This window comes from Lasioglossum baleicum, chromosome 15 (assembly GCF_051020765.1).
Source record: "Lasioglossum baleicum chromosome 15, iyLasBale1, whole genome shotgun sequence".
In the NCBI taxonomy this organism is placed as follows: Eukaryota; Metazoa; Arthropoda; class Insecta; order Hymenoptera; family Halictidae; genus Lasioglossum; species Lasioglossum baleicum.
Window position 1 is genome coordinate 10,735,788 of NC_134943.1, and position 21,372 is coordinate 10,757,159.

The 21,372-nt window shown below is 41.6% G+C and overlaps 3 protein-coding genes across 9 annotated transcripts; 1 reads left to right on the forward strand and 2 right to left on the reverse strand.

Moving 5' to 3' along the window:
• Positions 1-6: 6 nt before the first annotated feature.
• Positions 7-3,498, forward strand: LOC143216118 (tubulin alpha-3 chain). The gene is made up of 3 exons (XM_076438921.1): positions 7-150; positions 998-1,214; positions 1,322-3,498. The coding sequence occupies exons 1-3, from the start codon at positions 148-150 to the stop codon at positions 2,446-2,448; spliced, it is 1,347 nt and encodes a 448-aa protein (XP_076295036.1). The 5' UTR covers positions 7-147; the 3' UTR covers positions 2,449-3,498.
• On the reverse strand, positions 3,341-20,758 carry LOC143216105 (protein hu-li tai shao-like). Of its 7 annotated transcripts, none has more exons than XR_013010514.1 (16): positions 20,160-20,758; positions 15,895-16,007; positions 15,650-15,831; positions 15,209-15,395; positions 14,757-15,139; positions 14,054-14,503; positions 13,792-13,928; positions 13,333-13,450; positions 11,612-11,725; positions 11,395-11,487; positions 11,050-11,245; positions 10,816-10,953; positions 10,232-10,303; positions 6,439-6,506; positions 3,618-3,756; positions 3,341-3,523 (listed from the first exon to the last, which is right to left on the reverse strand). XR_013010514.1 is itself a non-coding variant. In XM_076438889.1 (16 exons), the coding sequence occupies exons 3-15, from the start codon at positions 15,770-15,772 to the stop codon at positions 5,307-5,309; spliced, it is 2,193 nt and encodes a 730-aa protein (XP_076295004.1). In that variant the 5' UTR covers positions 15,773-15,831; positions 15,895-16,007; positions 20,160-20,758; the 3' UTR covers positions 3,341-3,756; positions 5,292-5,306. The 7 variants fall into 7 exon arrangements, 6 of the variants coding, with proteins under 6 accessions (XP_076295004.1, XP_076295001.1, XP_076295007.1 ...); XM_076438889.1 differs by adding an exon at positions 5,292-5,420 and having other exon boundaries at positions 3,341-3,756; XM_076438886.1 differs by adding an exon at positions 5,292-5,435 and having other exon boundaries at positions 3,341-3,756.
• LOC143216114 (uncharacterized) lies at positions 6,513-10,225 on the reverse strand. Its single transcript, XM_076438908.1, has one exon. It carries the CDS (start codon positions 9,301-9,303, stop codon positions 7,372-7,374), a length of 1,932 nt encoding a protein of 643 aa, XP_076295023.1. The 5' UTR covers positions 9,304-10,225; the 3' UTR covers positions 6,513-7,371.
• Positions 20,759-21,372: the final 614 nt, after the last annotated feature.

Consider the following 21,372-nt stretch of genomic DNA (forward strand, 5'->3'; position numbering starts at 1 on the left):
AAGGCGAGGATATAAGCGGCCGTCGACCGAACTCGCGTCATTAGTTGCTATCGTTCAGAGAAACGGCGTCACGTTTTTCTAGAAACGCGTTGGTGCTCGACGAATCCGTGTTTCTCCTTTCAACAACACAAGGAATACGTTCTCAAAATGGTAAGACGGAATCGTAGCGGTGTCGACTCGTGAAATTACAGTGTCAACGATCAAAATCGATCGTTAATTCGATGTTATTGCGTCAAATGTCGAAATGCGACGAAGCATCGGACATTCGGGACTAATTCGTCTCTTTTTCATGATTGTTCTTTGCTTTGTGTTAATATTCGCCGATATCGACCTTCACGAAACCACGGAGAAAATAGAATAAGAGAGAGTGAGGAAGGGGGAGGGAGGAGAGAGAGTCGGAGAGTGTGAGGGGTGTGGGGGAGAGGATGAGAGAGCGAGCGCGGGAAATGAACAAATTTTTGAAACGGAACGTTGGACTGTTTCTGGCGTGCAAATTGGAAACGCTTGTTGGGAGTTGTACTGTTTGGAACACGGTCTATTTACATTATCATTCTAGGAGCGGGAATAGATCTTTCAGAGGACTCTGTGAAATCTCAGATCACCTCGACATGGCAATTGTGATTTAAAATGCTTTAATAGCATTTCGAATAGAACTATATGATTTTTCGAAGGGAGTTCAGACAATTCCGATATAGTATTGAGAGAATTTATTCAATTTATACGCGGTCGATAGACTCGATTAAAACGGTAATATACATACGATTATCCTTTTTATTTGCGCTTCTTCGTTAGAAGAAACCAGATGGTTGTAAAGCTAATATTCGCTGTTATCGACCATCACGAAACTACCAAGAAAATAGAGTAAGAGAGAGTGAGGAAGGGGGACGGGCGGGAAGAGAAAGAGTCCGCGACTGCGAGAGGGGATTGGGGGGAGAGGACGAGAGAGCGCGCGCGGGAAACGAACAAATTTTTGAATAGGAACGTTCGATTGTTTCAGCGCGAGTGCATATCCATTCACGTCGGCCAGGCTGGCGTGCAAATTGGAAACGCTTGTTGGGAGTTGTACTGTTTGGAACACGGTATACAGCCCGATGGACAGATGCCGTCAGAGAAAATGATCGGGGACGATAGTTTCAGTACTTTCTTCAGCGAGACTGGTGCTGGGAAACACGTGCCGAGGGCGGTGTTCGTTGATCTGGAGCCTACGGTGGTCGGTAAGCGAGAACGAGGGGAAAAAAGGGAAAAGAATAAAGAATGAAAAACGAAAATGAAATACAAGTAGAAATGGAAAATGAGATATGTACGACGATTGTGTTTGCAGACGAGGTACGAACGGGAGCGTATCGACAGCTGTTCCATCCGGAACAATTGATCACCGGCAAGGAGGATGCGGCGAATAATTACGCGCGTGGTCATTACACCATCGGCAAGGAAATCGTCGATCTGGTGATCGATCGAGTGCGCAAGTTGGCGGACCGGTGCACCGGATTACAAGGATTTCTGATCTTCCATTCATTCGGAGGCGGAACCGGCTCGGGTTTTGCTTCTCTATTGATGGAACGACTTTCCGTCGAGTATGGGAAAAAATCGAAATTGGAATTCGCGGTTTATCCGGCGCCGCGGATTTCCACAGCGGTCGTTGAACCTTACAACTCCATTCTCACCACTCACACGACCCTCGACCATTCGGATTGCGCTTTCATGGTGGACAACGAAGCGATATTCGACATTTGTCGACGGAACCTTGACATAGAAAGACCTAGTTACTCAAACTTGAACAGGCTGATAGGACAGATCGTGTCCTCGATAACGGCTTCGTTGCGATTCGACGGCGCGCTGAACGTCGATCTAACCGAGTTCCAAACGAATTTGGTACCCTATCCGAGAATTCATTTCCCGCTGGTGACCTATGCCCCCGTGATCTCAGCCGAGAAAGCTTATCACGAGCAGATCTCCGTGGCAGAAATTACCAATTCTTGCTTCGAGCCGGCGAATCAAATGGTCAAATGCGATCCACGACACGGAAAGTATATGGCCTGCTGTATGCTCTACAGAGGAGACGTTGTTCCGAAAGACGTAAACGCTGCGATCGCCACCATCAAGACCAAACGTTCGATACAGTTCGTGGATTGGTGTCCGACTGGATTCAAGGTCGGGATCAATTATCAACCACCAACAGCCGTTCCTGGTGGCGATTTGGCGAAAGTACAACGGGCAGTCTGCATGCTGGCCAATACCACGGCCATCGCCGAAGCTTGGGCCCGGCTTGATCACAAATTCGATCTTATGTACGCCAAGAGAGCTTTCGTTCATTGGTACGTCGGCGAGGGAATGGAAGAAGGAGAGTTTTCCGAAGCTCGCGAAGATCTTGCAGCGCTCGAGAAGGACTACGAAGAAGTTGGACTCGATTCGATTGACGCAGACGCGGATCTGAACGATGAATTCTGATGCAGCTCTTCGTTTATCATCTCTCTTCTCCCTCCGTCTCGTATACGCTTTGTCTTTGCTCTTTCGCTTTACGCGCTCTCTCTTTCTCGTCGCAGACTACCCTAGTAGCATTTATGGTTGGCATTTTGCTGGGCCTTGGTTGCAATATTGGGTGGCTAACCGTTAGAAATTGATGTCACCTTTTTACGCCGGCGGACCAACGTCACTATAATACGAACGGTCAACTGGACCCCCTAACATATTATTCTGATCTTCTCTTTTAAGGTTATTTGTACAGTATATAATAATTAACAAGTTTTTAGTTGTAGCAACGTTTCCAACGTCTGTATGACGCACTATATTTAATTTTTAATCAGTATTTACAATTTCGAAACTTTAAATTTAGCGTTTCAAGCATAAACAGATGTCGATTACACTAGCAAATGCATTCATTTTGCGTTAAGGTAGTTATTTTATTGGATAAAAATTGATTTATGTTGGAGTTATATAAAGTTCCATGTAACTAGATATGTACACAGTAGAGTGCGAGTAAATGACGGTTGAATGTTGGTAAATTTCGTGTTAATTAACCGACTATAATTGTCATAAATTTTCATCGTTGGCCAACCATAAATGCAACTAGGGTATAAAATTTCCACAATTGATCTGAAATAAGATACAGGACGCAACCACTAGGAGAAATCAACGTGAACAATACAACACTACACAAAGAGCATTGACAATGCGAAAAATCTATTCCGTACGCCGTACAATGTACAATTTAAAATTGCACTGGAAACGTTCGTCCAAGTAATATATATATATATGTATGTATATATATATATATGTATATATATATTAAAAGCAAGCATAGCAATACCCGAAAATTATATTTCTGTGGTTGCTTCGTGAATTTCAGACGTAATTTTGTTTTTATTGCATTACACAAACGGGGGCTGGGAAGGCGAAATTAAATAGCGGATTAAATACATCAGCGTGACGCCTTAACAAATTAAAAACGTAAAAACATTAACAGTACAATATAGTTCCTTATCATAGACGTAATGCGATGGCAGTCTTGAGTCCTGGAAAGATGCTGTGATTGTTGCACAATTAGTTTTACTTCCGATCTTCTATTTTCTATTTTCTATTTCCTATTTCCTATATTCATTCGTCTTCTAGATACGCACTTTTTGTTTCGCATTGCGACCTCCGACTCTTCGCTGTCTCGCGTTGTCATCTTTATTCGGTTCCATTCGTTTGTGTTTTCATTTCTTTTCTTATTTATTTATTTATTTATTTGCAATAAGCTTTTGTTCGTGGCAGTGTCTGCGAATGAAAAGAAAAGTAAAACGATTATATTAACGGTAACAGTACCGGTGGGTTACGAGAGCAAAGGAAATGACGGTACAGTCTTCCCTCGCATAGTGTTACTACAGTGATTCCGCGATCTAAACCAGATCGCCTACCCCTTCCACGATGGGGCATACTCCGCTTAATTCGGAGTATAGAATATTAAAACAAATAATTCCACCAATTCGTTGGGACAGGTTTCGTAACGAAATAATTAAAAGTAGGGGGGATAAGAAAGTAACACTATCCGCAGAAAAAAGTGACTATGCGTGGGAAGACTGTACATGCGATTTTTGGGATGCGTCGCGACCGAATATTCCAGTGGTAAACAACAGAGAAATCTGAATTCTGAATAGAATATGTAAGACGTATGTATATGTATAACGGCCGTGAGTAACAATACGATTCATACCGCTGCAGCAACCATGTCAATCTCTATCTGGCGGCTAAGAAGAACGCGTTCTAAGTTTACTGCGTCTATGCGAATTACAGTAGCGCCAGCTCGTCTACGCTAATATAAAAAGAATGCACAGACGTGGAAACCTCCTGCCTACCTTATCTTATTTTGCGCGTCTTCTCGGTTATTCCAAAATATAGGTACGAACGGTAATGGCCGCGAGTCAACGAATATCCAACTAACTCGGAGCTCGGAGCTCGGAACTGTTAAAAGGTGACAGTCTCGCCTTCTTGCGATCGCTATATCGAGGAATCGTTATAGAAATCTCCGATGTGATTCACGAGACTCCTCACCGCCATAGTGGTCCGAGAACGCGATTTTACTAGCCGAAGGTGGATTTTTGAGGTTCAACCTTTTTTTTCTCATTGCCGCTTACTTTTAAGGTTATCCTTAGGTGTTTAAAATGAAAAGTTATGCTTAAGTGTTTAAAATGAGAAGTTATCCTTAAGTGTTTAGAATGAAAAGTTATCCTTAAGTGTTTAAAATGAAAAGTTATCCTTAGTGTTTAAAATGAAAAGTTATATTTGAGTGTTTAAAATGAACAAATGAAAAGTTACCCTTAAGTCTTTGAAATGAAAAGTTATCCTTAAGTTTTTAAAATGAAAAGTTATCCTTAAGTGTTCAAGGAAAAAATATCGATGATCTTGAAAACTCTGGAAAAATTCACCAGCATTCACCTTATTGTGCTACCGTTTATATTGCGTTAAAGACATTTGTTATGTCATCACAAATAAAGGACATATTTAGGTGGACCACCCTGTATATATGTATACATATTGCTTACGTTAGTTGAACTGTATAGCTAAAATATATTTCGTTGGAAAATGGCGATATGCGTGTCTCTTTATTTTTGCTTCTTTATTTTTTTATATGCGCATTCAAAAACATTTGATTACCAACATTCAGACTTTTGGCCAGTAAAATCGCGTTCTCAGACCACTGTGCGCCGGTCGCTCGATACAAGTCAAGTATATAAAGATTCAAGATCGACCGATCGATCATTCGTCGATAGAAACAAAGTTATTGTTGACGTTTGCGATTTGCGTGTACGTACCAGAATTAGGACTACCTACGCCTCGAGTGGCTTCTTCTTTTCTTTCTTCTTCTTTAGGAATGACGGTGTCCTGAGGCCTTTCTTCTTCTTCTTTTCCTTCTTTGGCGATTCCTCGCTAACGCTCACATCCTGCGACACGGAACCCTTAACACGGAAGGTCCCAACCATAACCATAAACCTTTTTGCATGCACATGCAAACAGCCAATTTTTGCAAATACATGGCTACATGCTTTTCCACCCCTATCGCGGATTCCCATAGTCCCTCCGTCCCTCTCAATTATGGTCCATCGCGCGCGGCCCCTCTTTTTCTCAACCGTTTTTCTTTTTTTTTGGAAATTTACAAAAATATGAACACGAACGATAAATTGTCCACGACTTTAAAAGAAGAACAATATCCCACCCCTGCCGCCCCAATCATGCAAGCGAACATTATCGACAGACTAGCTTGTTTAAAGGCTGTTTGTAACACTATTTATGCATGAGTTTAAAAATATATTCATGTCGTCAACTTGAAGCGATGAAACGATGAAATACGAAACGTTGTCGGACAAGCTGTCCGATAAACTAACTTTCCGAGAGGTATACAGTATACAGTGGGTGTACAAAGTATTCGTACAACTTTTTAAAATGAATAACTTTTTCAAAATTGCACCCAACAGCTTGAGTTTTTTTATTACGTTAGAAGTTTACTAATGTGCACATAATTTTTAAAACAGATAAAATATTAAAAAATCGAGACCTTTCCTTTTTCCTTCGCAATTTCTAGTAAACTAATCCCTCGTTAGTCATTCGTTTTTAAAAGGTGTACGAATACTTTGTACACCCACTGTATTTACGTCGTCAACTTGAAACGATGAAATACGAAACGTTGTCGGACAAGCTTTCCGATAAATAAACTCTCCGAGAGGTACGTAGTACGTATGTGGGTCGGTGGTGGAAACGATAGTGTCTCGATGTCGTCTTCAGACACATTTTAAATGTGCTCGAACTTTCCCAAAGTCGAACTTGCTACTAGAACCTGGCGTAAATGAATTTTGTCGAGGCAACGCTAGAATTGTGAATCACTGAGAACCGCGTCAAGTTGCTTCGAAGAAAGCCCGAGAACAACATAAAATGTGTCAGTGAACGAAAGTACGGGCAACAAACCTCTTTGCTACTTTGTGAAAATGTACTGTGATGTGCGTCCGAGTGATCGCCGTTTACAGTATTTTCTCCTGCAACATAAAGCACAAAGTTACGCATCGCAAAGTCAAAAGAACGCGTCCGTACACAACGATCGTCGCAAGGTGCAAGTTATACACTCGGTTAGTTTTCTTCGTTTTGGTGAAGCGCGTTAACCAAGGTCGCAAAACATTAACGAATCGCCGAGACCATGATCAAGCATATGTGAATGGCGACGAATGGCGAAAGAAACAGAAGAGACAAGCTACAGTCGCGTCAATTTGAAAAACACGGGAACAATTTATTTCGCTGCAAACGCAAGATATACATGCCTGATGTGCAAAGCAGTCGCAAAACACGAACGACAACGATACAAATGAGAAAAAACAGAACAAAAAAACGCATTCTTCGAATTACATTGTCGCTAGGCCGACAACGGCTGTTGTTATCGTTCAGAGGCGAGAGCGTACGATTAACAAACAATTAACAAAACTAAAAATTAAAACAACCAACAAAAAATAAATGAATCCGCATTCCGAATATAAAAGTAAATCAATAAAAACGAAACTGAAAAAGCGTTCTTCGCAATATGATTCGATGCTCGGGTCATTCGCGAGCTAACCCTTTGCACTCGGAACTATTCTAATTCGAAAACCGAATTTTATCAATATAAAACTGATATAATACCTCGTGCAATACTTTCAGTGGTTTATTAAAATATTAAATAAAATTTAATAACTCCGAGTCACCACTCGAGTGCAAAGGGTTAAACCGATAACGAGGGAACATCTTCGAGAGAATGAACAGCCACGCTTAAACCAAACGTTCGATTGAGTTAGTTTCGAAAGTGACGTTTCTTTCGTATTCTTTCGATTGTAAGTAGAGAGATCAGGCTTGACTTCATTCTCGTGACAATAATCATCCCGTTGTATTCGTCGACGCTACAAATGAGCTCTCGGATTCCTCGTTTATAGATGGCAGAAAACCGTCGCGATCATGATCGAGCGCGCAGCAGTGATTAACGCAGTAAATGCAGTCGTCGGAAAACTCGGAACATTTCAAAGATGTCTCGTCGTCGACGAGATCCTCGAATTCTGACAGTTTCGGCGACTCTGTTTGCTTGTCGTCGCTCTCGTTCTCGAAGGAATTGCCGAAACTGGCTTCTCGTTCTGCGCAACTGATGCTATCGGAACCTGAAACTGAACCGGAAGACGACCCTCCTGCCAGTAACACAGTTGCTTCGTCATTTGGGCAGGTATTGCACAGCGTCTCGTGTTTTCCATCGTCTCCATCGTCGACAATGTATCTATCGCGACTCGTCTCGACTCGAAAATTCAATTCTACCTCTTTCTGGTCGGCTATCAAGTTTCTCCTCGCTATCGTGTGGAATTCGAAAACTGCAACGGACTCTGTCTTGGCTCCAATAACCGGCTCTGCCGTAACAGTGACAGATTCGTTCTCCTCCTCGGTCAAGGTAATTTGATTTCTTGTAGTATTTTCAGCTTCTTTAAGATCCGCGTTCGCACAGTCTTTAGCCTGTTTGAAAGACCAGTCCGCGATCGTTTCAGTCGCGGTGTTCTCGTATTTTCGTTCAAATTGATCGTTCGCAACGTTTACATTGTTTACATCGATTACGTGGTGGACGATTTCGCGTACAACGAAGATGGGTATGTCTTCTCTGCTTCTCTCGCGTTTTCCGACATTCTTCTCTGCGGGATGATAAATTTCGTCTTTCACTGTGGACAACAACGTCGACGACGAAAGACATCGAGACAGTAAAGGCGATAAAGTCGAAGTGGACGTGGACACGTGTAACTCGCCGTACTGATCGATCGACCGTGTATCGCAAAGTGTATAAACTCTCTCGAAAATTTCTGCGACAAGACAAAAAATACTCGCGTAAATGTCGTTGGCGTCAAGCTCCGCGATGATTTCGTTCGCGCTAATGCTGATGTCATTTCGAAAATCGTCACCAGAGGTCTCGAGCAATTCCAAAACTGTGGAACTAGGCAATTCCAACGTGTCGGATCCCACGTTCGAATAAACTCCGGTATGTGCGCTGCTGAACGAACGATCGTGTTTCTCGTTATCTTCGAGAAGATCGTCGAACCAGATGAAATTAGGGTCCTCGAAATCACGATCTTGCTGTTTCCCTTCGTTCGATCGGTTGGGAGAATGCAGATGATTATTGTTCGTTTCGCCTGCTAGCAACGTTCTCTCATTCATGTTGTCCAGGCACTCCGATTCCACGGAAGGTGTCAAACTATACAGTAACGTCATATCCGTCTCATTTAGGTTGTATTTTGTCGAAATCCCGACAGCTGACCGTGAAAGAGCGTTTGATCTTATCTTGTTCGAACGCGCAGACGTATCACCGCGGCTTAGAATTTCTGCGATACGTTCTGAAACGTTTGATTCGATCGACCTGTGACTCATTACTTCGTCTTTGTCGTTTTCTCGAATTTGTTTATCGGGACAAGTCGGTAGACCTAATATTTCCATTGTTGTTTGGTCGACTCCTGTCCCGCTCGTATTCCACAGATTCTTTAGCTCTTCTGTCTTCATCCCATTCTTCTCCTTCTTCACAGTTTTCATATGTACGACACTCGACTCAGCCAAGGTGTCGAATTTCTGGAATATTATTTTCGGAGTGTATACTATCGTAGGTGTCATCCGCTCCGCGATCATACCACTTCGAGCTACCTCTAACCGAAGTCTGTGTTCATGTTCTTGATCGTGTTCGCGAAAGTATTCGTCTAAGTATTCGTGTCCGTCTCCGTGTCCGTGTCGATGTCGAATGCATAGTTGACAAACGCATTCCTTGTTATCGACGCAAATTTCATTCTTCATCTCTCGACCATTCTTACTTTCGCTGCAGTACCTGCTCGGCGAATCACGATCTGCAACCACATTGTCTAAGAACACTACTTTTGTTTAGGAAAATTCTCCCCCTTCGGTGTTATGATCACGGATGCTCACACCCGTGTACCTGAAACTCGACGTGTTCGCGAGAAACCTATGTAAAAAGAACGTAACGCGTTGCAATAAACTATTAGATTGGATGCGTATGCACAGCGACAATGTAGTCATCAGGAATTCGTATTCTTTGGATTTTCTCCTTTCTTAGATTTGACAGAGTGTTTCGGGACACTCCTTCTAAGGCTCGACGATTCGTAATTGATAATGATAAGTGACAAGCATAATTACGTGCAGAAAAGAACAAAACAGAAAATGAACGAGACAATAAAACGATTAATTGAAACAGCAAACATGTGGATATGCGAATTTAGGGTCATGCACGGTGCAAGCGTTAGTGATCATAAATGAAAAGTATTGTGATAGAAGGGGAAGGAGAACAAATGGATTTTCAATCGTTAACTCTTAGCACTCGATTATTAAATACGTCGATATCTGATCAATTACTAAACATTTAGGTATTTTCATATCCATGAAATTTAAAAAATTCTAGCTAGGAATGAAATGTTTAATTTTCGAGTGCAAAGGGTTAAGATTTTCACCGTAAACCTCGACGAGGATATATAGAAACGATTAATAAGAAATATAGGAAAGACGGAAGTAAAGTGGGGTAAAAAAGAAAAAAAGCTCCTGCGAACCACGACTTTCCACAGAATTCGCTCTTTCCCAATGCTTTACCTTACCCTTGAGAAAGCTACGTGTCTACACGAAAGCGGGAGTATCATTTGACAAATGGAGAAAACGCTTTCGTGACGACACGTAGAATATAAATAAATATTACCAAGCCTCGGTCGACTCTTACCGTCGCTCAGGACAACTTCTGGCTGACTCGGCGCAGGCACTTGTTTCGTTTCTATCCGGAGCACTCGCGGTTCTGTGAATCAAAATTAAATTGTCTCTGGTTATCTCCGTCCATACACACTGTATACAGGGTGCGGCGTTGCGAACAGGTCACCTGAATAACTCGCTTACTTTTGAAGATAGAAGAACACACTTACGTGATATCGAGGCGCTTGTAATCTGATGTTACTCATTTTTTTTATAGGTGGAGACGTCAGCGAGATATGAAGGTCAACTCTGTTTCTTTAAATGGAACGGTATGGTTCTCTATTTAAATTCTGATAGTGTGTTTCAAGGCGAATACGATGACCAATAGGTCATAATAATGAAGATCATTCAACTTAAGATGAACTGCAATAGAAAATGAATTGTCTCAAAGCACTCTTCAAATACTTCGAAACACGCTACCAGAATTTAAATAAAAAACCATACCGTTCCATTTAAAAAAACAGAGTAGACCTTCATATCTCGTTGACGTCTGCACCTGTAAAATATCTTCAAAAGCAAGCGAATTATTCATGCATGCACGCATACACATATACTTACCATCTCTGCTTTCTTCTTCAGTTTCTGAAGTTACCGAGACCGGCGACTGGATCGGACTTTTCGCAGTACTCGACTCGTGTGTTGCGCGACTAACGTTAAACGACGACAAGGCTTCCGATTCTGACTGCGACTCGTCGTCTAAATCGAGAAGAAGATCATGCTATAGTACTCCCTACATGAAACGAGTGCCATTACGAATATTACCGAAAAGTGTGGTAGCGCTTTATCACTCACATGGATCTCCTTTTTGTTTGCGTTCGACTTCTTTCTTATATTGATCTAGCTCTTGATCCGTGACGGCGTCGAAAGGATTTTTGGCATACGGAGTTTTGTAGACCATCGCGTTGTGCTGGAAACCTCGTTGAATGATACCTTTACTGGCTGCTCCCACCAAAACTACTTGTTCGCCGGTTCCGCTAATCGTGGCATCCTTGAAACCAAGAAAACGCTTGTATCTCACATTCTTTTACGCTTTTGTCTTTGTGGAAAGCATAGCTACTATACAATAATATTCGACTGCGATAAATATCGTTTGGCCGGACATCGTTATGCGAATCTCTAGAAGAAAATGTGCGTTACCTGCATCTTCTTAGCTTCCTCCCATGTAACACCTTCTAATATATGAGACTGTGGTCCGGCCGATATCTTGTCCGCTCTTCGATAATCTTTTATCTAGAAACATCGAAATGCCAATGTGGAAACACAGCGCGCAAAAGTTTCTGCATCCTCTTAATTTTCAAGTACTACACGTTACGTCAGAATAACGAATACTTACGCGCGAAGTGGGAACACTTACCTGTTGCTGTATTTGCTTAAACTCCTTCGGATTGGTGTTTTTCGGTACAAATTGGAGAGCACTGTCGATCTTGACCGGTGTACTGCTATGGGTCGGTGAGCCGTCTGGCACCCACTGCACACAAAACCAGAACGTTAGTCGACCACCGTCAATAATTCAACGTACGGTACAGCATCGTCAAAGTGTGTTTCGCATTGTTTGCGTACGCTATGTGTGCCTGCGTAGTCGGTGAGGTCGTCGCGTGTTATTGCAAACCATAATATCATATCATAAGATGGTACGGTGCAATATTATATTATGTTACATTCTAGTATAGTATAGTTTAGTTTATAGTATTTCGGGAGAGATGCTGTAATCTTTAGTATCGTTCGCCCATCGAATTCGACAGTTCGAGTTCTTCGGCTCGTCAACAACTTTCATTAGTTGCGAACGAATTCCGTATGGAATTCAAATGAAACGCGTAAACTCGTCCGCGTGTATCGATCGCGAATACTTCTTTTTCCCCGTAGACGTTTCCATTTTCTCTATTTACAGGGTCGATCGATCTGGTTTTGTATATGCAGTGGGGCGAAGAATCGAACATTCATCGCTTCGACGACACGACTAACAGGCACACGTTCATACACAATCCCGAATCGACGTTTTACGGCTACCGGTAACATCGTGATCGCGCAAATTCGGACAGATAATCCGTACAACTTTGTCCTTCATGAGAACAAGACTGATCGAACAACCGCAACATCTTATTTCTTTATCACTTTTCCTTGGCTAACATGAAAACAGGTCCATTTCTTTTCTAAAGAATTACCTATACACGATGAACAGTAGACATATATTTATTTGAATATCAAGAAGCTACAATAGAGAAATCCAGTAAAGTTTATTAACGGCGACAATCGTTTTAATACGGACCAAACGACACATTGCTTACGGCTCGATAGACAGAATTATATTTCGAGTTCGATCACAAGCGAAAGTCTATGCGAGTCATTTCGATGATTCTTATATGATAAATTACGTTTCTGTTGCTTGCTCTCTCAATCCTCCCTTTCTCTCTCTCTCTCTCTCTCTCACTCTCTCTCCATTTCACACGCCCCCTAATTCTTTTCGTAGACTATATATATCCGCAATGTATCTTCTATTGAATTAGCATAAAATGGAATGCATGTAACAGAATACGAACGTCGTTCACGCGCGACAATCGGTCCAGTGATACGATATAGCTACAAACAGTAGAAGCGTTCAAATCGTTCCGAGTAACTTTTTTGAAAAATAGACAAAACAAGTTTGAAGGGAATGGCGGTTCGTTCGTTGAAATGGAACTATATGTGTTTCTGGAAAGCGAAAGAAAGTCGGGGAACGATATCTATTCCTTCCATTCCTCTTTTTGCTTATCGACTAACGAAACGAGTAATAGTTACAAAAAGTTGCACGTACAATTTCTTTTCTTTCAAACGAATAGCGAGCGATAGTTCCTAAACAATGACGAATATAAGAACACGGTCTTGGAAACATTTACGAACGTTGATACTGACATTTTTTTCAATAGTAACTTTTTTTTCTCATAATATAGTTTGCACTTTTCGTTCAACATTTCGATAACATTTTTTCCCGAATTGCACCTTACATTTTTTTTAGAAGTTATTATTATACGTGCTCTTCCGTACGCAATTATATCTCCGAGTCTACTCGGTTTTATTTTCAAAAGTGATAACCTCTACCTTTGTGATCTTTTTCGGGTCAGGAGTTCCGGTCTCCAGTATTTCAACCTTCTGATACACATTCGGTGAATTCAGCCAACGCGATCTATCCGTGCCTTTCCGACCGCCTTTCCAAAGTCTGTAAAAGTGAAAGACAAACGGTTCAATTTGTTTTATCTCGTTAACAATTACATTTACACTCCCGTCCATAAATCACCGGACACTCACTTATCTTCAACAAGATGGTAATTACAGCATAGAAGCTTCCAGCTTGATTTTACTGTTTTATTTTGTGATTAGACGTAGCTATTATACAATATACTTGGAAGTTTTTTATTAATTTGAAGGCATTCTGTAATTTATTTTGCATTATTCGTGATAAACAATTGATTATCAACCATTTTCCTATATCGTCAAATTTTTCTGAACTTATGGATTTATGGACGGGGGTGAATACGCGCGATCAATTTGTATATTTACCCTTGTTTGTACAGCTCCTCCTCTTCGAGTAAATATCCCAAGGATGAAACTGCCGGCGGTACTTCGACGTCGTTTCGAGGTCGTGGAGGTTCTCCTTTCACCAATGGATTTCTATACATGTAGCCTGTACGAAATCCCTACAAGAAATAAAAATGAATGGTTTCTTGAACAAACACAAGTAAGATGCCCGATGAAAATGTGAAGACGAAGATAGAAAGAGGAAATTAAGAAAAAAGAAGAGAAGGGTGCGACAAATGCTTACGGCATTATCGAGCATCCTCATGAGAGCATCGAATTCGGATCCGCCGATTCGCCAACGTTTCTCAAGTTTCTCAGCTAAAGCCGTCCCCTCGGGGATCGAAATCGTTTGCTGCGGAGTTGGCGGTTTTCTAGAAGCCTCGAATATAGCTTTCTTCGATTCTTCGGATATAAGATTTAAATTATCCAGCCCGGCAGGCATCAATTTCAGTTGCGTCTCGCAAGCTAACACCGTATTGTAAACGTTGTAGAAGGCTTCTTCGACAGTTTCTCCGCAACAAAGAGCTCCGCGATTCGTCAACAGCATCACTTTGTTCACTGGACCAAGATTTCTGGCTATTTTCTCCTTCTCCTCCGGTTCGAAAGACCCGCCTATGTACTGATGCGAGCTCACCTCACCTATCACTATACTCTCTTGTCCGATAGGCAACAGACCACACTTTAAAGATGAAATCTGTGCAAAAAGGTTTTCAAGCATTTCGTCAAAATTGATCGCATAGCAAACACGCGCGGATATCGTTACAGAATGTAAGGTAAAAGCACCAATAGTTTTCATCCTTTATTACAGGCCTCGGAATTCATTATTCGCGCCTTCTCCGAAAGATTATTACGTCCAAAAACATTATGTTTCACGTTTTCCTGAAAAATGGTCAATTACCGGTGCCTTTACGTCACTAGGTACGACTCTCGAATAGCTTTTCACTTACGGCGGTAACGGACGGAGTGGTGATGTGAACGATGCACTTGATGTCAGGTCTAGCGGCATGAATCGTCGAGTGTAATTGAAATCCTGTCACGTGGACCCCGAAATTGGTCGTTCCTTGTTCCACGATCGTCCCTTGCATATCAACCTTAACCAAACTGGAGGCAGTGATTTCGTGGTATAGCAGCCCATACGGATTAACTAAAAAGTGTTCTTGATCTTGATTCAAACGAGCCGTGATTTGTCCACCTACGCCCTGAGTCCAGCCGTATAGGTCAAGCAACCTAAACACTGCCGCCAACTTGCAACGCAGCAATTTCTCTCCTTTCGCGTATCCCATGCTTTCGACACCGCGTATATCGTTAATAGGTAAAACGCAATTCGAATCTGCGAACAGACCAACCATGGTTAATCGGGTCACTGAAAGAACGTTTATTAATGTACTTTTCGACCTACTTTTAAATACATTGCCGTTAAACCGAGCACCTTGCGCACCCATCATATCCGAAATTTGCTGCAGAAGGCCGGATGACGCGGCTCCGTCTTTCATTTGCGTTTCAATAATCCGTTCCAGTTCTTCCCGAAAGAGTCTCGAGTTCATCATCATCTCGACTCTCTTCCTTCTCTCCATTTCTCTCATATCCTATGATAGAAATTACGAAACGTTCAATTTTCCGCGCTGTTTTACTTTATCGGAGGAATGAACGCTATTACATAGTAGACAACGGATCTTTATGCAAAATAAAAATGGTCTACCTGATTTGCAACAAACCAGAGTGAAATAGAAATTGATTTTCTTTCTTAATATGTTTAACAGGTTGAAAATAGTGTAACAGTATTTTTAAATTCTTCACAAATGCATCAAATCCGCTGTCTAGATTTTAGACAAAGATATACCGCGTGTATTACCGCGTCGATATCGGCAGGCCTCATTTTACTTTTCTCCTCTTCCGTCAAGCCGTCCATTATGCCGTTCGTATGCGGCTCGGACAAGGTTTGTTGCTCGCTCGTGTCCGTCATCTCGGTCAGCTAGTATAGGTCCTCTCCACAAATTTCGATCTCTTCTTTGTTTCCCTAAACTATAAATCGTTGTTACGTATTTTTCGTTCGAACCGTTTGTTTCATTTTTCGCGTTTCGTTACCTTCTCAACCAATACCGCCGCCACTGCCGCCGCAGCCACCACCACCGCCTCCTCCGCCTCCTCCGCCTCCTCCGCCGCCGTCACTTTCTTCCTTCCCCTTTGCAGGATACCGACTGAAACAAATTTTATTCTTCAAAACCACAGTGCCATTTCCCTATGATTTTTCGAATTTCATGGATACGAAGTTGGTAGAATACCTCATACAATACCTAAATGTTTAGTGATTGATTAGATACCGACACATTTAATAAATCAAACAATATTTTGAATGATGGTGCAGCAATTTTTAGTGGCGAATCAGAGTCACCATTCGAGTGCTAATTTGATTTGATTGATTGAGACTGACGCGAGAGTCAAATCTCGGAAAGTCCTCTCAGGTGTGTGGCCATTTGAATTTCATTCAGAATTACTCTCAGAATTTCACTCTCGAGAGTAACTCGCGATAGTTTTACTCTGAAATGGACACGCACCTTTACGCATATTTCGCCGATATTTGACATGTTCTAAATACGAACGCGATCTACTTAGAAATACTTCTAATACAACGTCTAGAGATGTTATCGGCAACGTAAACAAAATAGAAATAAAGAATGAGAGGAAAACATCGGGGGCGTTGTTTTGATCGCGGCTTCCGGCGTCCAACTTGTACACGGCATTTTGCATTTCGTCGATCGGCGGGACGCGGAGAACGTCAGAAAACCGGTAGAAGTCAGCAAACGATCAATAAACTCGCAGCCAACAGTCAAGTGTAACGCGCGTTGAATGCGTAGACAGTAGGGGTGACTGACGACAGGAATCCCTAGAACGGCTGAAATCGCAACGTTCTTTTTCCATTTTTTCCCTTTTTCCGTTTTCGTTTTTCGGAAATTCTTACTGCGTTTATTTATACCGCAGCCGCATCTCGTCTTTCCTTCGCCCCCACCATCGTTCTAGTCTCATGTTCCATCTATCTTTTTCGTTTTCGTTGCTGCATTTCTTTCGCGGAGATTAATTAGTTAGCTTCCACTGCACAACTTAATGCATATTTCCATCTGGTTGACAAAAAGAAACTACATACATTTACCGATTCTGTACATGCGCATTGCGATAAACTAATTTGTCCGAAATCCGAAATTCACGATTATTTTATCGAGTCTCGAGTACCCTGTCGCTATAACCTTGCTACGTAACCACGGTCGCTGCACTATGAATGCTAATTAATAGACAGTGGATTTTATGGAAACAGTAAAAACATTTAAAAGATGTAAAAATAGGGAGACGTTATTTTCGATCGGTTTAAATCAATTACATAAAAGATAAATCTTTGCGTTTCCATGAAAATGACGTATAAACATTTTATTTTGCATAAAATCTACTAATTAAACATGCTAATTGTGCCCATAATTCTCAAAGTGGTTCAAGTCGAAATAAAAAGAAAATTAATTCAATGCAATTTTTACAATATTGTCAAAAATTTATTTCAACATTATATAGAATCATTTAGTATCGTCAAGGTCACCTTTTTTGCGAATATACAAACACGAACTCGATAAGTATCATAACATAGAAAAAATTGTTTTCGTTTTTTTTTTTAATTGGACTGCTAATAACAAAATAATCTGTACCGATCACGATGCACTTTCATAATTATGGGCACAATTGTATAACTGAAAAATGTTTTGTCCAGTAACTTTTTCGTCGATTTACCTTCACCCTAGGCCTGAAACGTACAATTAGCCGTGACTAAATAGTCGAAGCCCGTCAATTGGTGTTCATCAGTGTTATTTAACGGCAAACTTCAATTGAACGTTCTTTATTTATAACCGGTACTTGTATAATCGTTTTACCCGCCGTTCCGCATCATTCGATCAACAGCGTGAGATTCTATATCGTTCTTCGACGGGATAGTGGAATATAGACCGGTCAAAAATCAGCAATGCAAAGTAAAATTCGTAATGAGTTGGAGCGGTAAGACCTGATAATGGACCGGGCCGAATAGAACACGTATCGCGCGCGAGATACTTAATGTGACGCGTCCGCTGTTCCTCGCCGCGATGATGTCATAACTTAAAACGCGAAGCTTATTCTGCTATCGTTGAATGGGTGGTACACGGTACATACACTGCGTTCGGCCGATCAAACATAGCACGCCGTATTCGTGACTGTCGTGTATACTCGTACGTACATGCATAACAGCAATGTAGGTGTATGCATGACAAATGTATTTGCCCAAAACGAAGTTTGTTCAATTTTGAAAGAAATCCGACCGACAAGCATACAGCGGATCTCGATGCAAAATCAAATGTTCTACCTGCGTCGTAACAAAGTGGACTGGACTAGAAATTTATTTTCTTTCGATGATGTCATAACTAAAAACGTGAAGCTTATTCTGCTATCGTTGAATGGGTGGTACACGGTACATTGCGTATTCGTGACTGTCGAGTATATTCGTATGTAGATGCGTGCAGCAATGTATGTAGGTGTATTGTATGATGCATGTATTTGCACGAAAAGGAAGTTTGTCCAATTTTGAAACATATAAAATGTTCTACCTGCATTGTAACAAAGTGGAGCGCATTGGAAATTGATTTTCTTTCAAAATATGTTTGACAGGTTGAATGCAATGTAACAGTAGTTCGAAATGCTTCTAATGTGATCCGATACACGAAGTGTGCTTACATTGCAGAGATTCTTCGAACGTGTTTACTACTTTAATTTACAGCCGCTTGTTTTTGCCATAAACGCATAAAATCCGTTGTCCGCTGAAGTTTCCATAGACTATGCTAAAATCGAGTCATCTCCGTGTAACAAGACACCAGAAGTAAAAGCGACGCGCCTCGGTGAAATGGCTTGATTATTTAGATGCTGTCGAAGCAACGATTGCATTGAATCGATGATACGAATCGCTCGGGATTTCATTAATCGGAATCAAAATAGAGATTGAGATAACCGGTGCACAGGGGAGCATTCCTTCTATAGAATCGAAATCGGAAAGAGAAAGAGCGAGAGGAGAGGAGAGAGAGAGAGAGAACAGTCAGTTTATTTCCAAGGCATAGACGATAGATTGCGCGCGGGCGGTTTCGAGCTCCTTCGACAAAAAATATAGATAGGCATGCGGTCGTTGTTGGAAAATGTGACCTGTTTCAAACGGTCGTCTTCTCGATTCAGACTTGTGACACACAGTCAAAAATAATATGAAACTTTCGAGATATACGAACTTGTCGTCGAACGAACACAGAGACACAGAGACACAGACATGCGAATTGCACCGCACCCCATCGCATCTCGCTTCATCCACGTTACATCAATATTTACTATACATCCAATACGACGAATGCATACGATGATCATGAGGACGTCGAGACGAACTCAGTATACGATTATTCGTGTGAATACGCCCAAATGACCGAATCTACAATGAACGTGTTATGCCACGAAGTTTATATTTTGTCAATATCTTGTCAAGCTTCGTACGTTATCTCGAATGTTACTATTTACACATACATCGAGTCGAGTCAAGTCGAAGATAATTCTGGAGAAATTTTTGAAAAATGTCACGACGATTCGGCGACGACTGCCATAAAAACCAGAGCTCCTAACGGATCGATTAAACGCGTATGCAGAGGAAAGAACTGAACCACCATGATCCACCCAGGGATACCGAAATTTCTTACTCGCAAAACAATCCGCAAACCTTCAAATTGTACGTGTCTTTGACAAGTAACAAGGAAGACCATTCGAATTCGAAATAATCGATGGAATTGTTACGATCCGACCGAAAATTCTTGGGATTCGTGACAAACCAGAATAAACAGAATCGCTTGGGTTCGCTTCCATGTACCTGCTAGTATATGCTAGAACGCAGCGACGGATGTTTCATCTTTTTCGACGGAAATTAGGAAGAGAATAAGGTCAATGATTTAACAATGCAAATGGCGATACAGCGGCAGAGAACGATGGTTTTCGATGGCGTAACTATCGCAACGTAAGAGCATCTCGATAATTACCGTTAACGGTAGTTTCGCGAGATGCTCGAGGTACGGTGTGAACGATAATAATCTAGATGCGCGAGAATAGACGGTGTAACGTTATTCGAAAGCGATTATCGGACACCGAGAAAAAACTATCCAAGATTACCGCCTAATCGACGACACACCCCTTCAGCTACGTCATTCCTGTCAATTAATAGTAGCCACGATGTTCGCCCGCGTCTAAACAACTTTTCGGAATCGAAACGCGACTCCGTGGATCACACACAAGTTCTTCGGCCGTACAAACAAACATACCTGACAGAAAATCGGTGACTACCGTTGATAGTTGGTATACTCAATACTCGTATCCGTTTGGGAAACCGTTCGACTCGCTGTTCGTATCACCGAGCGGTCGTTCCGTTCGGTGGACAGCTTCCCCGCCCCCGTCGCCGTCGATGCTCTTCCGGCGGCTGGCAGAGCCTTCCTCGAGCCTTCTCTACCTCCTGCTTCCCCCGTACTACTACTACTACTACTACTACCGTCACCACCACCACCGCTACCGCCGTTACCACCACCACCAATTCCACGTTTCGTCGTCCCCACTGTCGCCACTATGAAAAGCAAACCGCGCCTCCCTTTCCCGTCACCCGTATTCCGCACAAACTGGGACACACTGGGACAACAGACTGCAACAGACGTTCTTTAACCTATTCTTCTACACATGTATCGGGTTCGATATTCGAACAAGCTCGAAAATTTTCATACACGATCTCATTTTTATTCTTCCGAATGAATTGCAAACTTGTTTATCCTACTTGTACACTGTATACTGTATACCATATACACGTAAAACTTTGTCTCTCTGTTCGATGCAGATACCGCGTCCCTTCTCTGCTCTTCCTTTTCATCTAATTCTAGGTTGAACGGGTTGAACGCCGAACACGCGGAACGTGCGCAGAATCCTGTTGCGCACCTATTCGCGAAACATTCGCGGCACCATGGCGGCACCCAGGGCCGTGTTATGATACCATATACATAGACTATGTATACTTATAGAGCCTGCATAGGTGTAGGATATGTTTAGCAGTGGTCCAAGATAACGGAGTACATATCTGGTACCCACAAGAACGTCACAAGATAATTCAAGATAGTGAATAGCGATATAAAAGCAAGGTATACATGTTTATGTATTATTTCGTAAACGTTTGAAAAAATGGTGACAAAACTATGTACATATTGCTCTTACTATTATTTTTTTTAATCAAGTAAGTTGTGAGGAAATAAATACAGATTTTATGTTATCAACATCTACATTAAAATTGTACTTTTCCCAAATTATAATTGTCAGAATAAGTTAGCACTATATTTAAAATAATATAGGAGAAAAGTGAAAATGAACGAGTGATCAAATAAAATATATATTATACATTGCGACTTCTCAACTCTCAGCACTTTGCCCACATCCATCATCTGATAGATGCAGTAATCTTGGAACACAGTATGTTATCTGAAGCCGGGTCTATAAGTT

Bases quoted from the DNA above. Each gene is read 5' to 3' on its own strand.
- LOC143216114 (XM_076438908.1), bottom strand. From the start codon at position 9,303: ATGAAGAATGAAATTTGCGTCGATAACAAGGAATGCGTTTGTCAACTA.
- LOC143216105 (XM_076438886.1), bottom strand. From the start codon at position 15,772: ATGACGGACACGAGCGAGCAACAAACCTTGTCCGAGCCGCATACGAAC. The intron at 15,140-15,208 runs GTAGGTCGAAAA...GTCTGTTCGCAG, and splicing joins TAACGGCAATGTATTTAAAA to ATTCGAATTGCGTTTTACCT. The intron at 13,451-13,791 runs GTAAATATACAA...TCACTTTTACAG, and splicing joins GAGGAGCTGTACAAACAAGG to ACTTTGGAAAGGCGGTCGGA.
- LOC143216118 (XM_076438921.1), top strand. The intron at 1,215-1,321 runs GTAAGCGAGAAC...TTGTGTTTGCAG, and splicing joins TCTGGAGCCTACGGTGGTCG to ACGAGGTACGAACGGGAGCG.